Consider the following 17,535-nt stretch of genomic DNA (forward strand, 5'->3'; position numbering starts at 1 on the left):
GAGGATAGTTGAAGGATGTGGGGGAAGCTAAGTTGTTAGCAGCACACTGACCCCCATTAGAGGCAGCATTTATTGCACTCTGGAAAAGGATGTAACCTATTTTCTAAAGGGTATATTTAAGAAATAAGGCCAGAGGGGGTATGGTATATGGCCAATATACCACGGCTAAGGGCTGTTCTTATGCACAAGGCAATGCTGAGTGCCTAGATACAGTCCTTAGTCATGGTATATTGGCCATATATCACAAACCCCCGAGGTGCCTTATTGCTATTATAAACTGGTTACCAGCGTAATTAGATGTTTATTGCAGAATTTGTGCTATAGAAATACTTTGTGTGCATATAAAGCCAGGGTCTACAGATAACTTCCTAGAACGGCTATACAGAGAGCACCCCTTCCCTTGGTCCAGAGAAACTGGTGATTAAACCATCCCAATAACAAAACACTGGACAACTCAGTATGTCATGCAGCAGTGCTTTATTCACATCATGAAGACAACTCTTCGGCACAGATTATACATCTTTCTTTCAAATTCTTTATTTTGTGGGATTGTCCTCAGAAATGCTGCTGCGATTACTGATGTCTGATAGGGACATAATTTCCCACCTATCAGGTGTAAGGAGAACTCTCGAGACAACTCCACAGGTAGCCAGTCCGAGGGAACCTCAATGTCACAAGTTTCTATAATGCCATTCTTGATGTCCATGTTTAGAGTTGCATTGCAGATAGATGTGTCATTTTTCAACTCAAAAGTCGTACAGATACTGAACTTAGGAGTCCTTCCAAATGTCCACTCCCATGCCAACAGTTCACAGGCCATTCTTTGGATACCAGGCAAGGACAGCTCATCACTTGGGTCCACAAGTGTTACAGGGCTGCTGAAACCAAACTCTGTGTTGTACTGGGATGCCACTGAATCCATGATAGTGTCACAGTCCAACGTCGGGTCCTCATCCAGCAGGTTTTTCACAGGGGATGGCACGCTTTGCGTTGCATTGCTCTTGATACCCTGGCAGGTGGGTTTCAGCACCGCGGACAGCAGTGCCCTGTCAGCCGAACACAGCAGAGTGCAGTGATGGTAAGCTGCTGTCCTTCCCAATTTAGCAGCGGTTCCTGAAATCTTGTGTTGGCCATTCAGCAAGATGTCAAACCTCTCTGTTGCACGTACATCCATGTCTGGCCTGAGTCCTTTCAGGGCACTTGTCACAACTTGGAGATTCCTGTGACGGTCATAGTTTTTCTTGGAGGTGAAGAAAGTAAAATTGACATTTCCTAAATCGTGGAATACAGTCCCGCCCCCACTGCGTCGCCTGGCGAGCGGTATCCCTTTCTGTCTCATGACCTGAAGGTTGCACTCTTGCCACGGGTTCTGATGTCTCCCTATCACCACCGCTGGGGCATTACTCCATAAGAAGAGCATATTCCGGTTTTGGAGGTCAACATGATCGTGTATCCAGTCCTCCAATGCTAAGTTTTCAAATATGTCTGTTGACAAAGATTTGAGGATAAGTCCTGACTTACCAGTCTCGTCAATGACATCTGACAATGTGCTCTTGGCTCGAGCCGATCGAAAACAGGCTTGGGATTGTGCGCACAAATTCGAGAATGTTCTTAAAATCATCGCACCTCTATCTGTCGTTTCTTCTGTGAATCTGAAAATAGGTTATCACTTTTGTGGAAAGAAACTTTTCAAAATACATGAATGGAAACGTTCAGAGTGAATCAGATCCAATTAGTTTTACACACATACTTCCGTTGTTCTTCCTCTTATTTTCTTAAAGGCACGGTTTATTTACCCTTGTTGTAACACTGCCATCTGCTGTGCTGGAGCGATATCGACTCCATGTTGCTCAAATGATTTTCGATGCTGCTTTTTCCACGCCACCCAGTGGCATAAATCGTATATTGAGTCAAAAAGGATTACTAGTGCCTGAGGGGCTGGCTGGGTTGGATTTAAAATATTATTTTTGGCTTATTTTTCAAAATAAACAAAGTAACAGGGTAACACTTGCCCCGCTGCAAAAGCAGCCACAAAAGGCTCACTATATGGAAGTATCATGTACTGCAGGGGACAACAGCTAGGCTCGCACAAAACATATTGACAGTGCAATTTATTATAGTAGCCTACTTTTTAATCCTGACGAAGGCAAAATAACTTTGATTTATTTGAAACCTGGGGTGTATTCCTTTTATTTTAAAATGGTAGCATAAATTGCATAGAACACTGCAATGCATTTAGCAATGCAGTCAAATCAGTCATTCTGATGCATAATACTTCTGCATTTAGATTTGGAATTACACTAGGCTAACATTATCTTCTGCTAACATTTTCAGCACGTGTTGTCAGTGTGTGTGGTGGAGTACCGGGTCACTGCGTTGTCAAGGTAATGGACGCACACTGTGAAGAAAGGGCCTTTGCTGATTGGCTTGCAAGCTCGCGACATCTCGAATTCCGATCGAATCCTGACATCTGATTGGTCAGATTTTTTATCCGTATGAAAAGCGGTTTAGGAGCCATTCAGGGTTTACAACAGCAAACCCCAGTGATTTATCCAGATAAGCTCACGTAACTATTTGCTAGCTACAGCTATAACTATTTCTTCCATAAAGTAAGTTGAAGATCTCTCTCTCAACCATGATTTGTTTTTGTTTACATCTAATGTTTTACTTAGACAAGCAGAGTAGATGTAGCCTAATTCTATTTAAGTGTTTAGCGAGCATTCTTGCCATAATCAAATCAATATCGCTTTCGACAATTCAAGGCTAGCGTCGTTAGCAAGATTGCTGTGATTTGGAAGACACTACTTTGCAAACTAGCAACCTTTTGAACACCAATACTGTGCGGTTTATAATACATTCATAATCAGTAGCTCGATTAAAAGCACCTGTTCGCCAAATAAGGAACTTTAATACAATGTTTTGGTTTGCAATGGCAAGTTTGAATATGCTTGGTTACCATGACAACGTAAATTGTTTAGAACAGTGTCATAAATCAGGCACTCTTGTTAGTTTTTTTAACTATCAGCTTGATACAGACACATTTTCTTATGTGAATTATTTTCACCTAATCCCCATTGCCCTTCCTGTGTCAGGCTGCAGAGGTTAGTGTGGCTCGTGTGCAGGCTGAGGAGGTGCAGCTTCAGCAGGGGGTGAGGGGAGGAGAGGGGGAGGAGGAGGTGGAGGAGCTGTCTTTGGAGAACCACCAGGAGCCAGGCCATATCAGTACACCAGCTCAGCTGCAGGAAGAGCAGGACCAGCAGGGCCCCACACTGGAGACAACAGAGGACCACACACAGCATGCAGAGGTAGACTTACTGTGTGCCAAAGAGGGGATGCGATGTGAATACTGAACACAATGGATGAGTGAATGTCTGATTGAATCAATGCAAGATTTCTTGGGGTCTGGTTTTGTAGAGCATCATCGAAAACCTGCAGAGGAAGATCACGTCACTAGAGGGCGCTATCACCAAAGTGACACCTGTAAGACCACGACTGATACCACTATATTGCATTCTAATTCAACAGGCATAAAGAAAATAGTATAATCAATAGCCTACATTTACCATCCACCCTGGCTTCTGGGTTCTGGGCTATGTCTCAGGATAGCGAGTCAGCAGACACTGAACCAATAGAACTTGAGACCCAGCTGAACCCCACAGTAGAGCAGAATCAGGAGCAGGACCTGCAGGCCTTACTGGACCAGTTGCACCAGGAGAGAGATAGTCTGAACAGACTGGTGCAGAAGCTCAGCCTCACAGGTGAGTTACTCTGGGGCTGGACTGAGAGAAGAGGGGGTAGTGGAGAACGAGATGCCAGAATGTGATGTAACATTGTTGGCTATCCTACAGAGAGAGAGCAGGTCCTGTTCACAGAGCCAGGCAGCAGGGGGAAACGTGGCTCTCGTCTGGACAGCTTCTTGCGGAGCGTGGAGGAGGAGAGGGATTATTACAGACAGGAAGCAGACAGCCTGAGGAGGATGCTGAGGGGCAGGTGCTCCTGTAGCCCCTGTCGGGGGCACCTCCAGAGCCGCAGCCCCACCCGCCAGTCCCCTGTCAAGGTAAAGGAATGTCTGTCTAATATTAACTAGAAATGTAAATAGGGATTTGTAACACCATCTTCAGTGTTATAAATGTATAAATGAGGCTATATATCAATTTTCAGAAATGTTGGTAAATTAGCTAGCGATGCAGTGCCTTTGACCACTGCGCCACCCGGGAGGCCTCAGAAATGATACATTTTTGACATCAATAAAATAAAACAATTAAATAAAAATTCATTGAGTGATATAAGACCTGTGAAACATTTACATTTTACATTTTAGTTGTTTAGCAGATGCTCTCATCCAGAGCGACTTAAAGTAAGTGCATTCATCTTAAGGTAGCTAGGTGAGACGACCACATATCACAGTCAAATATACAGGATACCAACATTGCATTCCAGCGAAACAATATAGCGTTTAGCAAAATAAATGCATTTTCATACACACTTAAATATATTAATAAACATCTGAGAACAGTAATATTTTACACACACATGAAGGTACACATAAGCAATCATTTCTGATGAAAAAATACAAATGTAAAAAATTGATGGACATACCATTTTGTAAATAAACTCTTCAAATATTACTTTTTCCACATTAATCAGAAAAAAATCTCATTTCTGACCAATGTCTCCTGGACTGTGAGCACTTTGTCATAATACTAATGTAACAGCTGATGTACTCTTTTGAAATCTGACATCATGTCTTGTTCCCCTGTTTTGGGCAGGGGGGCAGCTATGATTCTGAGCTGATCAGGGTCTTGAGAGAGCGGGACGAGATGCAGAACATGCTGGATAAGTATGAGCGCCACCTGTCAGAGATCCAGGCCAACGTGAAAGTTCTGACTGCCGACAGAGACAAGACCAGCATGCACTACCAGCAGGCCAGTACCATTCTTAAAGGAATAGTTAACTCCAACAACACGTTTTGTCCGACTCTTTCTTCGCTCAGGACCAAATGAATGGGAAATCATTTTGCTGGTAACAATCCCATTCTTCATCAGGCCCAGCAGGAGGTAGCGTCGCTGCGTCGCGAGGTATTGAAATCCAAGTCGTCGCGCGCAGCTAAGAGCAGTGTTACTGTGCCGGCTCAGAGCATCCTGAAGCGCGTGGAGGCGGAGAGAGACGAGGCCAAGGTCGACCTCCACCGTATGAGCACAGAGAGGGACAGTCTGAGGGAGAGACTTAAGGTCAATATATTAACCACTTCTGAGTGTTCCAGCATGTCCATCTATTGACTACCAATTAATGTGTGTGTGTGTGTATCCTGCTGAGAGAAAGTGTCTATGTGTGTGTTGCGTGTTGTCAGATCTCTCAGGAGACAGCCATCAGTGAGAGGGCTCATCTGGAGCAGAGGGTGGAGGACCTGCAGACAGCCATTCTCACTGTGAGTGAGGAGGTGAAAACCTCCATAGAATCACAATGACTAGAACAGACACACTCTTTAAATGTCCCAAGTTTGGAATGGAATGTTCGTTCTGCTAATTGCATTTCATGGTGATTCTCCTTGCTGTAGCTGGAGCATGAGCGGGGGGACCAGAAGAGCCGTCTTGCCCTGATGAGGGAGTCCATGATGGGGCTGGAGGAGGAGGTCCACACCCTGGGCAGGAAGCTGACCGCTGCTGAGGACGAACACAGCAGGACCAGGAACGAGTGTGTCATGCTGAGGTAAGCAAGGAACCAGCACTGATGTATGAAGTCATGTGGTTGGGGATTCACTTCCTGCGCCAGCCACATACTGGACATGTGTGGGAACTGTTACTTCTATAGCGTCCATTTAAGCCCTTTAATATCATAATTTTAAGTGTGTGCGCGCACATGTGTGTTCAGACTGTCCAACAGTGAGACACAGAACGCCCTGAGTGACAGCCAGCGCAGACTGACCTCCCGCATCGGAGAACTACAGAACTCCCAGGAGAGGAACAAACTGCTGGACGAGAAGAACGGTGAGGAGACAAGGTCTGCCTCTGTGTGTGTGTGTGTGTGTGTGTGTGTGTGTGTGTGTGTGTGTGTGTGTGTGTGTGTGTGTGTGTGTGTGTGTGTGTGTGTGTGTGTGTGTGTGTGTGTGTGTGTGTGTGTGTGTGTGTAATAACACTATTTCAGATAACCTTACCAAACTGAGCCTTATCTGTTGTGTCAGACTCTCTACTGAGGCAGATGTCTGGTCTAAGAGAGGAGGTGAGCAGTCTACAGTCCACCATCACTGACCTGGACCAGAGGAGAGACTCCCTGCAGGAGCAGCTGGAGAACAAGACTGACCTCCTTAACTCAGCCCACAACCAGCTGGACGACAAAGTAATCAACTGAACACTAACTACACACACAGCCAATTGTACCTGCCAGCCTACCTACCTGCCAGCCACTTTAGGAAGTTGAAATGCCCACTTGGATATCACCTCATGAGATTGGTCTAATATCATTGGTCTAATATCAGTGATTGAGTGATGGTCTCTTTGGTTTCTATGTGTTTTTCTTCAGGAGAAGACCATCAGGAATCTCAGGTTGTCCATTGAGGATCTGGAGACATCAGCAGAGTGAGTCTGAGTTGTCCAGTACCACAAAGCTTCACACAGCAGCATCAGATGCCAGGTCACCATACTAAGGCTCACTCAGAAACGCATACGGATTGCACCACCTGTGTAAGTTAACCTCGAAACTCTGACCCCTGGCTGTGACCTTTCTGTTCCCCAGGAGCGTTCGTGAGGAGCTGGCAGGACGGGAGAGGGAGCTGGAGGCTTTGAGGAGGAGGCTGGGGGATGCGGGGGAGGAGCTGGGGGCTTTGGCCAAGGTGAAGGATTCCACCCTGAGGGAGAATGCTCAACTCCAAGAGGAACTGGACATGAGCCGCCTCAACAACCAGGTCAGATACAGCACTTTCTGACCAAACCAGAGCACAATTATTATTTTTTTAACTTTGAAATTATCAACTTTTTAGGGTTCATATTATTTAGGGAGGATTGTATGTAGCCTGGTATCTGTCTCTGTTCAGCTATTGTACTCTGTGTCATTTGCCAAGTGACAGGAGTGGCAAGGATTGGAATGTTAGCTAAAAAGACTGGAACTTGACTAGATGCCATGGGCTCATGGTCCAGAATAGTTTTTCATCCCAGGTGATTGGTTTGGGCAACCAGTGGTAGAAAACACTAGGACGCCATATTATTCATGATATACCAAACCTCATGGCCATCATTTCTTTAGAATCTCACAAACACTTTGTAAGGTCTAGTTTGTTTTGCTGTCCAGGCCCTGGAGCTGAATTCTGAGGACTCTGCCCAGGAGGTGAAAGAGCTGCAGAGGAAGGTACAGGACTATGTGGCTGACATCTCCCGCATCGAGAACCTGCTGTCCACCAAGGTACCCTCTGCTGTAACTGAATGGATGATATTTCAATCTGTGATCTGTTAGTTCTGTCTTGTCGAACAAATTATCACTCATCCAGAGTAGCTATGGCTGCGATTACACAGGCAGCCCAAGTCTGATATTTAGCCCAAACATTGTCAAAAGAGCTGATCTGATTGGTCAAAATACCTATTAGTGGAACAATAATCAGAATTGGGGTTCTGTGTAAACGCAGCCTTTGAGTTCCAGATCAATTCCTTTTTGAAAATGTGTTTTTTTCCTTTCCTCCTTGTGCTTACTATAAGCAGCAATCAACGTTTTCAGACTGGAGTTGGGTAGGGATTGATAGCCAAGACCTTTTCACTTCCACTGATTCATTGTGGAGCTGAAACAATAATCCAAATGTGTGTGTGTGTGTGTGTGTCCACCAGGAGCGGGAGTGCAGGGAGCACCAGGAGGCTCGGCGGCGTGCGTCGGCCCAGGCTGAGAGCTGGGAGGGGCAGGCGCGGCAGGCGGAGGGGAGCATCAGCGAGCTGAGGCTGGAGCTGATGTCCTCAGACATGGAGAGACGCAGACTCAAGGAGAAGGTGGAGGCTCTGGAGGCCAGTCTGCAGGAGGTCTGTCTAACCTCACTGTCTCTATCATTAGGGATTATCACTGGTTACACACTGGGTCATATTCATTAGACACCAAACGGACTGAAACAGGGTGGGACTACCTGAAGTTGTCGAATAACAAAAGCTCATTTTAGTTTTCTGTTGTAAAAGGTTTTGCGACGTTTTACCATGTTGTGCATAATGAAGATGACCCTGGACTCCTATAGTTGTGTGTATCCTAGGCGTTGTCTGCAGAGCGGAGCTGCAGCAGCCAGGTGTCTCAGCTCAACAGGAGTCTGCTGCACACTGAGGAGCAGTTGAGACAGACCCAGGGGGAACACACCGCCACTCAGACTGACCTGGAGAAGACCAGGGAGCTCTGTGTCAAACTGGACTCCAGCAAGGAGGCTGTGAGTTATGGAGGGGATGGTGTGTGTGTGTGCGTGTGTGTGTGCGCGCGCACATACAGTACCGGTCCAATTTTTAGAACACCTACTCATTCAAGGGTTTTTCTTCATTGTCACTATTTTCTACATTGTAGAATAATAGTGCAGACATCAAAACTATGAAATAACACATATGTAATCATGTAGTAACCAAAACAGTGTTAAACAAATCTAAATATATTTGATATTGTAATGAATCTCCTCCTCGTCTGAGGAAGAGTAAGAAGGATCGGACCGATATTCAGCGTGGTAAGTGTTCGTCTTTATTTATTTGACTGAACGCACAAAACAAAATAACAAAGTGAAATGGAAGAATGAAACAGTTCTGTAAGATGACATACACTAAACAGAAAACAAACACCCACAACAAAATGGGGAAAACAGGCTACCTAAGTATGATTCTCAATCAGAGACAACGAACGACACCTGCCTCTGATTGAGAACCATACTAGGCCAAACACATAGAAATATAACAACATAGAAAAAGGTACATAGACTACCCACCCCAACTCACGCCCTGACCAACCTAACACAAAGACATAATAAAGGAACTAAGGTCAGAACGTGACATATATTTGAGATTCTTCAAATAGCCACCCTTTGCCTTGATGACAGCTTTGCACACTCTTGGCATTCTCTCAACCAGCTTCATGAGGTAGTCACCTGGAATGCATTTCAATTAACAGGTGTGCCTTCTTAAAAGTTAATTTGTGGAATTTATTTCCTCAATGCGTTTGAGCCAATCAGTTGTGTTGTGACAAGGTAGGGGTGGTATACAGAAGATAACACTATTTGGTAAAAGACCAAGTCCATATTATGGCAAGAACAGCTCAAATTAGCATAGAGAAACGACAGTCCATCATTACTTTAAGACATGAAGGTCAGTCAATCCGGAAAATGTCAAGAACTTTGAATGTTTCTTCAAGTGCAGTCGCAAAAACCATCAACCATCAAGCCCTATGATGAAACTGGCTCTCATGAGGACCGCCACAGGAAAGGAAGACCCTGAGTTACCTCTGCTGCAGAGGATAAGTTCATTAGAGATACCAGCCTCAGAAATTGCAGCCCAAGTAAATGCTTCCCAGAGTTCAAGTAACAGACACATCTCAACATCAACTGTTAAGAGGAGACTGTGTGAATCAGACCTTCATGGTCAAATTTCTGCCAAGAAACCACGACTAAAGGACACCATTAAGAAGAAGAGACTTGGTTGGACCCAGAAACATGAGCAATGAACATTAGACCGCTGGAAATCTGTCCTTTGGTCTGATGATTCCAAATTGGAGATTTTTGGTTCCAACCGCTGTGTCTTTGTGAGACGCAGTGTGGGTGAACGGATGATCTCCGAATGTGTATTTCCCACCATAAAGCATGGAGGAGAAGGTGTTATGGTGTGGGAGTGCTTTTCTGGTAACACTGTCTGTGATTTATTTAGAATTCAAGGCACACTTAACCAGCATGGCTACCGCAGCATTCTACAGCGATACGCCATCCCATCTGGTTTGAGCTAAGTGGGACTATCATTTGTTTTTCAACAGGACAATGACCCAACACACCTCCAGGCTGTGTAAGGGCTATTTTACCAAGAAGGAGAGCTGACCTCCACAATCCACCGACCTCAACCAAATTGAGATGGTTTGGAATGAGTCGGACCGCAGATTGAAGGAAAAGCAGCCAACAAGTGCTCAGCATATGTAGGGAACTCCTTCAAGACTGTTGGAAAAGCATTCCAGGTGAAGCTGGTTGAGAGAATGCCAAGAGTGTGCAAAGCTGTCATCAAGGCAAAGGGTGGCTATTTGAAGAATCTAAAATATATTTGGATTTGTTTAACACTGTTTTGGTTACTACATGATTCCATATGTGTTATTTCATAGCTTTGATGTCTTCACTATTATTCTACAATGTAGAACATAGTAAAAAATAAAGAAAAACCGTGGAATGAGTAGGTGTTCGAAAACTTTTAATCAGTAGTGTATGTCAACATGTTCGTGTGTGTGTGTGTGTGTGTTAACAGTACACTGTGTGTGTGTGTGTGTGTGTTAACAGTGTGTGTGTGTTAACAGTACACTGTGTGTGTGTGTGTGTTAACAGTACACTGTGTGTGTGTGTGTGTTAACAGTACAGTACACTGTGTGTGTGTGTGTGTTAACAGTACACTGTGTGTGTGTGTGTGTTAACAGTACACTGTGTGTGTGTGTGTGTGTGTGTGTGTGTGTTAACAGTACACTGTGTGTGTGTGTGTGTGTGTGTGTGTGTTAACAGTACACTGTGTGTGTGTGTGTGTTAACAGTACACTGTGTGTGTGTGTGTGTGTTAACAGTACACTGTGTGTGTGTGTGTGTGTGTGTGTGTTAACAGTACACTGTGTGTGTGTGTGTGTGTGTGTGTTAACAGTACACTGTGTGTGTGTGTGTGTGTGTGTTAACAGTACACTGTGTGTGTGTGTGTGTGTTAACAGTACACTGTGTGTGTGTGTGTGTTAATAGTACACTGTGTGTGTGTGTGTTAACAGTACACTGTGTGTGTGTGTGTCCGTTAACAGTACACTGTGTGTGTGTGTGTGTGTTAACAGTACACTGTGTGTGTGTGTGTGTGTGTGTGTGTGTGTGTTAACAGTACACTGTGTGTTAACAGTGTGTGTGTGTGTGTGTGTGTGTGTGTGTGTGTGTGTGTGTTAACAGTACACTGTGTGTGTGTGTGTGTTAACAGTACACTGTGTGTGTGTGTGTGTGTGTGTGTTAACAGTACACAGTGTGTGTGTGTGTTAACAGTGTGTGTGTGTGTTAACAGTACACTGTGTGTGTGTGTGTGTTAACAGTACACTGTGTGTGTGTGTGTTAACAGTACACTGTGTGTGTGTGTGTGTGTCTGTTAACAGTACACTGTGTGTGTGTGTTAACAGTACACTGTGTGTGTGTGTGTGTTAACAGTACACTGTGTGTGTGTGTGTTAACAGTACACTGTGTGTGTGTGTGTAACAGTACACTGTAACAGTACACTGTGTGTGTGTGTGTTAACAGTACACTGTGTGTGTGTGTGTTAACAGTACACTGTGTGTGTGTGTGTGTGTGTTAACAGTACACTGTGTGTGTGTGTGTTAACAGTACACTGTGTGTGTGTGTGTTAACAGTACACTGTGTGTGTGTGTGTTAACAGTACACTGTGTGTGTGTTAACAGTACACAGTGTGTGTGTGTGTGTGTGTTAACAGTACACTGTGTGTGTGTTAACAGTACACTGTGTGTGTGTGTGTGTGTTAACAGTACACGTGTGTGTGTGTGTGTGTGTGTGTGTTAACAGTACACTGTGTGTGTGTGTGTGTGTTAACAGTACACTGTGTGTGTGTGTGTTGTGTGTGTGTGTGTGTGTTAACAGTACACTGTGTGTGTGTGTGTGTGTGTGTGTGTGTTAACAGTACACTGTGTGTGTGTGTGTTAACAGTACACTGTGTGTGTGTGTGTGTGTTAACAGTACACTGTGTGTGTGTGTGTGTGTTAACAGTACACTGTGTGTGTGTGTGTGTGTTAACAGTACACTGTGTGTGTGTGTGTGTGTTAACAGTACTGTGTGTGTGTGTGTGTGTGTGTGTGTGTGTGTGTGTGTGTGTGTGTGTGTTAACAGTACACTGTGTGTGTGTGTGTGTGTGTTAACAGTACACTGTGTGTGTGCTTGTAGATGCACTGTGAGCTGGAGCTGCTCAGGAAGCAGCTGTCCAGTGAGCGTCTGAGCATGAAGAGCCTGGAATCCATGCTGGTGTCCACCAGGGAGAAGGAGCTACACCGACAGCTCAGCTCCCAGGAGAGACACACCGAGATCCAGCTGCTCAGGGACAAACTCGCCGCGGCCGACAGCAAGGCGTGAGCAGACACTTGGTCGCTGTTGGAAGGGTTTCTGATTTGTTTGGTTGCCTCTTTTGACCGCTTCCCTCTTTGTTTCTCTCGCTCTTTCTCTCTCTTTTTTTCATCTATCCACCTCCAACTCAATTCTCTCTCTCTCTCTACATTTCGGTCTGTCTCTCTCTCTCTCTCTCTCTCTCTCTCTCTTTCTCTCTCTCTCTCTCTCAGGAGCTCTCAGCGTAGAGAGGTGGCTACATTGAGTACTCGTTCGGCACAGCTAGAGGCTGACCTGGACATGACCAAAAGACAGCTATCTACTGAGCGGTTTGAGAGGTCCTTCTGTCAGTCTGTCTGTCTCTCCTTGCTTGTCGTGAAGGCTTGGCTTGTGATTAACTCTCTCTCTCTCTCGTAGGGAGAGGGCAGTGCAGGAGCTGCGTCGTCAGGGTCTGTCGTCATCGTCCTCTGGACTGCATCCCTCCTCCCCTCACCTGCGTCGCTCCCTCAGCCCCAGCAGGCCTCTGTGGTCCACCCCAGACCACCTGGCCAGAGAGAGATCCCCAGAGAGGTGGGCCCCCTCCCTGAACACCTCACACTGAATACAGCACACATATATTTCTACATCTCAGTGTGTGTGTGTGTGTGTGTGTGTGTGTGTGGTGACAGGAGCCTGGGGTTCAAGGACCTCTACGACTGAACAGATCTCTCTCTAGAGGAAAGATAACCCAACCTTCTCTCTAGTCCTCACTGTGCTGTGATGTCATTCTTCAACTCAAACCTGTGATGTCATGATCAGGACCTCAGGTTCAGAACAACCCTCCTAGACCGGAAATAGTTTCAACAAGTGTTATCTCAAATGTATGTTTTATTACATTGTACAAATGAACTGACATCACTGTGTTTGGTTGTGTATTGATCTGTAAAATGAGTGACCATTCAGTATATTTTTGATGAAGATTTGATTCAAATGAACTACAGCTAAAAGAGGGAAATGATGTTCTTTCATTAATGTATTCTATTTTTTGTAAACATTTCTGAGAGAAGGGCTTTAATAAAAATAATAATTTTTGTTCTGGTTTACTTTTCAGTCATAAGTCAGTTGAACCTTGCAGAATGGTACTGTAGGCTACATGTTCAACTGGCCACTCAGTGTGTCTCTTCCCCTGGGTTGCTTTGTTCTCTAAATCATAGATGGGAAACTGGTGGTCTGTACAACCCCCCTTTTGTAGGCCCGCGGATCAATTTACAAAATGTGTTATTTTGATTTATTGTTGCTGGGGTCTCAACTTACTGTTGAGAGTTAGAATAGTAGACGGTGCAATTATGCATCAGTAGTTTTTCTCTTGTAATGTCAGTCACTGACGGTCACTCAATTAGCCCATTAGCAAATTTGAGTTATGATTGGTAAGTTAGTTGAGCCATCTAAATTTATAGTAATCTTGGTCGAATTACCGACTGGGGCCCCCATTGTTAATGTTAATCACTCTCAGATATCATATTAAAAACTGCAATTATTTATCTCCAATCTATGGCAAAATTAATAGAATTGTAGGAAATTAGCTGTAACACTGCTCATTTTTCTCTGCCCCATTGCATAATGAGCAGAATTGCATGAAATTAGCCTAGTGGTTAGAGCGTTGGGCCAGTAACTGAAAGGTTGCTGGATCGAATCCCCGAGCTGACGAGGTAAACATGGCAGTTAACCCACTGTTCTCTGGTAGGCCTTCATTGTAAATAAGAATTTGTTCTTAACTGACTTGCCTAGTTAAATATAGGTTAAATATTTTTTTTTTTACATAAAATATACAATTTCTAAGTCTTCTCTCAGCCCAATGGCAAAATGTTTATAATTGCCTCAATCTTGCTTTAAAACTTTAAACATTTTCTCTACGCCCAAAGGCAAAATGTGGAAAACTGCAGGAAATGAACTGAAACATAAATGTTCTCTCTGCTGCCACTAAAATGTTTTGCTCACAAGGGCCCCCAAAGTGCTATGGCCGACTCTGACTGCATATGTCCGGTATGCAGACCTGCTAGCTGCATGATGAGTTCAGTTTTTTCCCCGGGCCCACCCCGATCAAAGTCGCCCTTCCCTACTCTAACTCAACAGAAGGCAGGTACAGTAGGTTATACGTGCTATGACCGATCACCATGTTTACTGTATGACTAGACAGACACATGATAATCCTGCAATAAACTAAACAGATTGGACAGGCACAGTACACCCAACATCAGAAACAGCATTTACAATCATTAGGAAAGATAATGCCACAGGGGTTTGTGAAACACAAGCGGCAATCTATTTGAATATACCGTATCTATGGCATGAACCGATACTCTCACATCACACATCAATCAACAACAACAACAAGAAGCTTGCACTGTTTCTTTCCAGCATTATTTTACGACTTTGTGTAATATGGTTCATTGGGCGTGGAAAGATGTGCTTCGGAGAGATGAAATAAGACCAATAATAAGACTAATAACCAGGAAAGAGGTGAGAACAAGGTCACCTTCAGCATTAAAATAGGAAAGCCCTGAAGAGGGAAGGAGAACGGAAAGAGAAACAGAGAGGAAGAGAGAGAGAGTAGTGAAGACACAGTGGGGGGTACCAGCTAGTTATACCTGTGGAGGGCGTTCTGTAGAAATTAGCATGGGGGGGGTACCAGCTAGTTATACCTGTGGAGGGCGTTCTGTAGAAATTAGCATGGGGGGGGGTACCAGCTAGTTATACCTGTGGAGGGCGTTCTGTAGAAATTAGCATGGGGGGGGTACCAGCTAGTTATACCTGTGGAGGGTGTTCTGTAGAAATTAGCATGGGGGGTACCAGCTAGTTATACCTGTGGAGGGTGCTCTGTAGAAATTAGCATGGGGGTACCAGCTAGTTATACCTGTGGAGGGTGTTCTGTAGAAATTAGCATGGGGGGTACCAGCTAGTTATTCTTGTGGGGGGTGTTCTGTAGAAATTAGCATGGGGGTACCAGCTAGTTATTCTTGTGGAGGGAGCTCTGTAGAAATTAGTATGGGGGGGAGGGGTGTAGTTTCATGGTGTGACTAGCAGTGTGCCAGGTGTATCATAACACTCCTGTTCTGTCTCAGAAGTAGATTGGGTAGGCTGAATGTCTGCGCCCTGCCCAAGGTAATGACTATCCAAAGGTTGCAGCCAGGTTGATGGCAGGGTGCCACCAGGTTGATGGCAGGGTGCCACCAGGTTGATGGCAGGGTGCCACCAGGTTGATGGCAGGGTGCTACCAGGTTGATGGCAGGGTGCCACCAGGTTGATGGCAGGGTGCTGCCAGGTTGATGGCAGGGTGCTACCAGGTTGATGGCAGGGTGCTGCCAGGTTGATGGCAGGGGGCTACCAGGTTGATGGCAGGGTGTTGCCAGGTTGATGGCAGGGTGCTACCAGGTTGATGGCAGGGGGCTACCAGGTTGATGGCAGGGTGTTGCCAGGTTGATGGCAGGGTGTTGCCAGGTTGATGGCAGGGTGCTACCAGGTTGATGGCAGGGTGCTACCAGGTTGATGGCAGGGTGCCACCAGGTTGATGGCAGGGTGCTGCCTGACTACAGGATGCAGGAGAGCAGAATTTCTAGTCCCCCCAAGTTTTCTGTATTTTATTTTATTGTTAATTTGGAAATCTGTTACAAAACATTCCTATGCATGATGGAGATACACATTGTATGTGATCCTTTAGACATGTAAGCAAGGGTTGAAATTATTATGTTTTAGTCAAATATTAGATCTGTTTGTGTTTCTTGCGGTCAATCTGCAGTCTACAAATGATTTGTAATTATGTTCTGGCCCCCTGACCATTCGCTCAAGAAACAATCGTCCCGAGGCCGAATCTGGTTGATGATGTCTATTCTAGCGGGTCTCTAGAATGGCAGAAATCATCTACATAGAAATAGAAAGAGTAGAATGGATATCAATGGGATTTTTTTCCACCACAAGACCATGGTACTGGCGTACCGAGCAGTAAGAGGAAATGCCCCTCCCTACCGTCAGGCTATGCTCAACACCCTACACCCCAACCTAAGCATCCGTTCTGCCAGCCCTACAGGAGGGCAGCTCCCGCTCAGCCCAGTCCATGCTCTTCTCTGTCCTGGCACAGCAATGGTGGAACCAGCTTCCCCCTGAAGTCAAGGCAGCAGAGTCCCTGCCCATCTTCCGAAAACACCTCTTCAAGGAGTATCTTAAATAATCACACCCTATCGTGAACTAACACTCACACTTTATTTTTTCCCGCTTACTAGCTCTGACTTTGCTGATAGCTACTTTATTGAGGGAAAATGTACATACTATGACTGTGATGTGTGGTTGTCCCACCTAGCTGTCTTAAGATGAATGCACTACCTGCAAGTCGCTCTGGATAAGAGCATCTGCTAAATGATTCAAGTGTAACATGTAAAAATGACAGTGGTGTTCCCATTATAGTGGATCAACAGAAGTTGCCATGTACTTTAAACAGTCAAGTACACAGAGGGGTGAAGACATCAATGTTTTGTAGGGTCTTGTTCCACGTATGTGAAGAACACTGAGAAATGCACCGAACTCTTGAGAGATGAATGTGAAAAGCTTTGAAATGGGAAGATCTTGTACCTTGCAATACCTTCATTTGGAATTCACCCCATGTTCTTCATAAATATGAAAGAAAGAAGTGGGTCTCAGTAAGGATAGTTAATAATCGAACCGATGCTAGCTCGCCTCTCCCTTGCCACACCATTCCTCTGGAAACCATGACAGCGAGGTTAATGTTTACACAAGCCTTCTTTGTTGGGGAGCAACACACAAGACATTGGACATTTCTATCTCTGGTAGTCAATGTTTTCTGGGCTGAGGTGTGCAGGTTCCTCCTTTGCCTGTACAGGCAACATAAGGCCACACTCTTAGAGGTAGTATTATTACATGTTTGTATTTCACAATGATTTTCAGAAGGCCAGTCCTGAAAGCACACTTTGTCCAGGGAGGGAGTGGAGGGAGTGGAGGTGGTGGTGTCAGAAAGGTGAGCTGTCTGACGCCTAACCGTTGATTGGGTGGGTGGGACTGCCTGGGCTGCTTTTGTAAGGACCGGGGCTAATGTTTCACTCAGGTAACAGTGTACTTGAATTGGAGTAGTCAGAATAATGTTAGATAACACAGGACACAGGATTAACCAGTGAAGTACACAGAGGGGGGAAAACATCCATGTTTGTAGGGTCTTGTCTTTCAAGACTGGAGACCCAGGAGGCTGTCAGGTAGACCCAGGAGGCTGTCAGGTAGACCCAGACCCAGGAGGCTGTC

General features: G+C 45.1%; 2 protein-coding genes across 3 annotated transcripts; one reads left to right on the forward strand and one right to left on the reverse strand.

Annotated features, from left to right (window-relative positions):
- Window positions 1-464: 464 nt before the first annotated feature.
- Window positions 465-1,779, reverse strand: LOC112235388 (lipoyltransferase 1, mitochondrial). Its single transcript, XM_024403830.2, has one exon. It carries the CDS (start codon window positions 1,619-1,621, stop codon window positions 482-484), a length of 1,140 nt encoding a protein of 379 aa, XP_024259598.2. The 5' UTR covers window positions 1,622-1,779; the 3' UTR covers window positions 465-481.
- A 1,402-nt stretch (window positions 1,780-3,181) lies between these two features.
- LOC112235387 (testis specific, 10) lies at window positions 3,182-13,330 on the forward strand. Of its 2 annotated transcripts, XM_042296812.1 has the most exons (18): window positions 3,182-3,758; window positions 3,849-4,057; window positions 4,770-4,925; window positions 5,046-5,231; window positions 5,351-5,428; window positions 5,558-5,709; window positions 5,872-5,987; window positions 6,182-6,336; window positions 6,520-6,575; window positions 6,733-6,901; window positions 7,285-7,395; window positions 7,689-7,715; window positions 7,812-7,997; window positions 8,219-8,386; window positions 12,097-12,278; window positions 12,486-12,590; window positions 12,670-12,822; window positions 12,921-13,330. In XM_042296812.1, exons 1-18 carry the CDS (start codon window positions 3,593-3,595, stop codon window positions 12,949-12,951), a joined length of 2,406 nt encoding a protein of 801 aa, XP_042152746.1. In that variant the 5' UTR covers window positions 3,182-3,592; the 3' UTR covers window positions 12,952-13,330. The 2 variants fall into 2 exon arrangements, with proteins under 2 accessions (XP_042152746.1, XP_042152747.1); XM_042296813.1 differs by lacking the exon at window positions 7,689-7,715.
- The last annotated feature ends 4,205 nt before the right edge of the window (window positions 13,331-17,535 follow it).

This window comes from Oncorhynchus tshawytscha, linkage group LG14, assembly GCF_018296145.1.
Source record: "Oncorhynchus tshawytscha isolate Ot180627B linkage group LG14, Otsh_v2.0, whole genome shotgun sequence".
Lineage (NCBI taxonomy): Eukaryota > Metazoa > Chordata > Actinopteri > Salmoniformes > Salmonidae > Oncorhynchus > Oncorhynchus tshawytscha.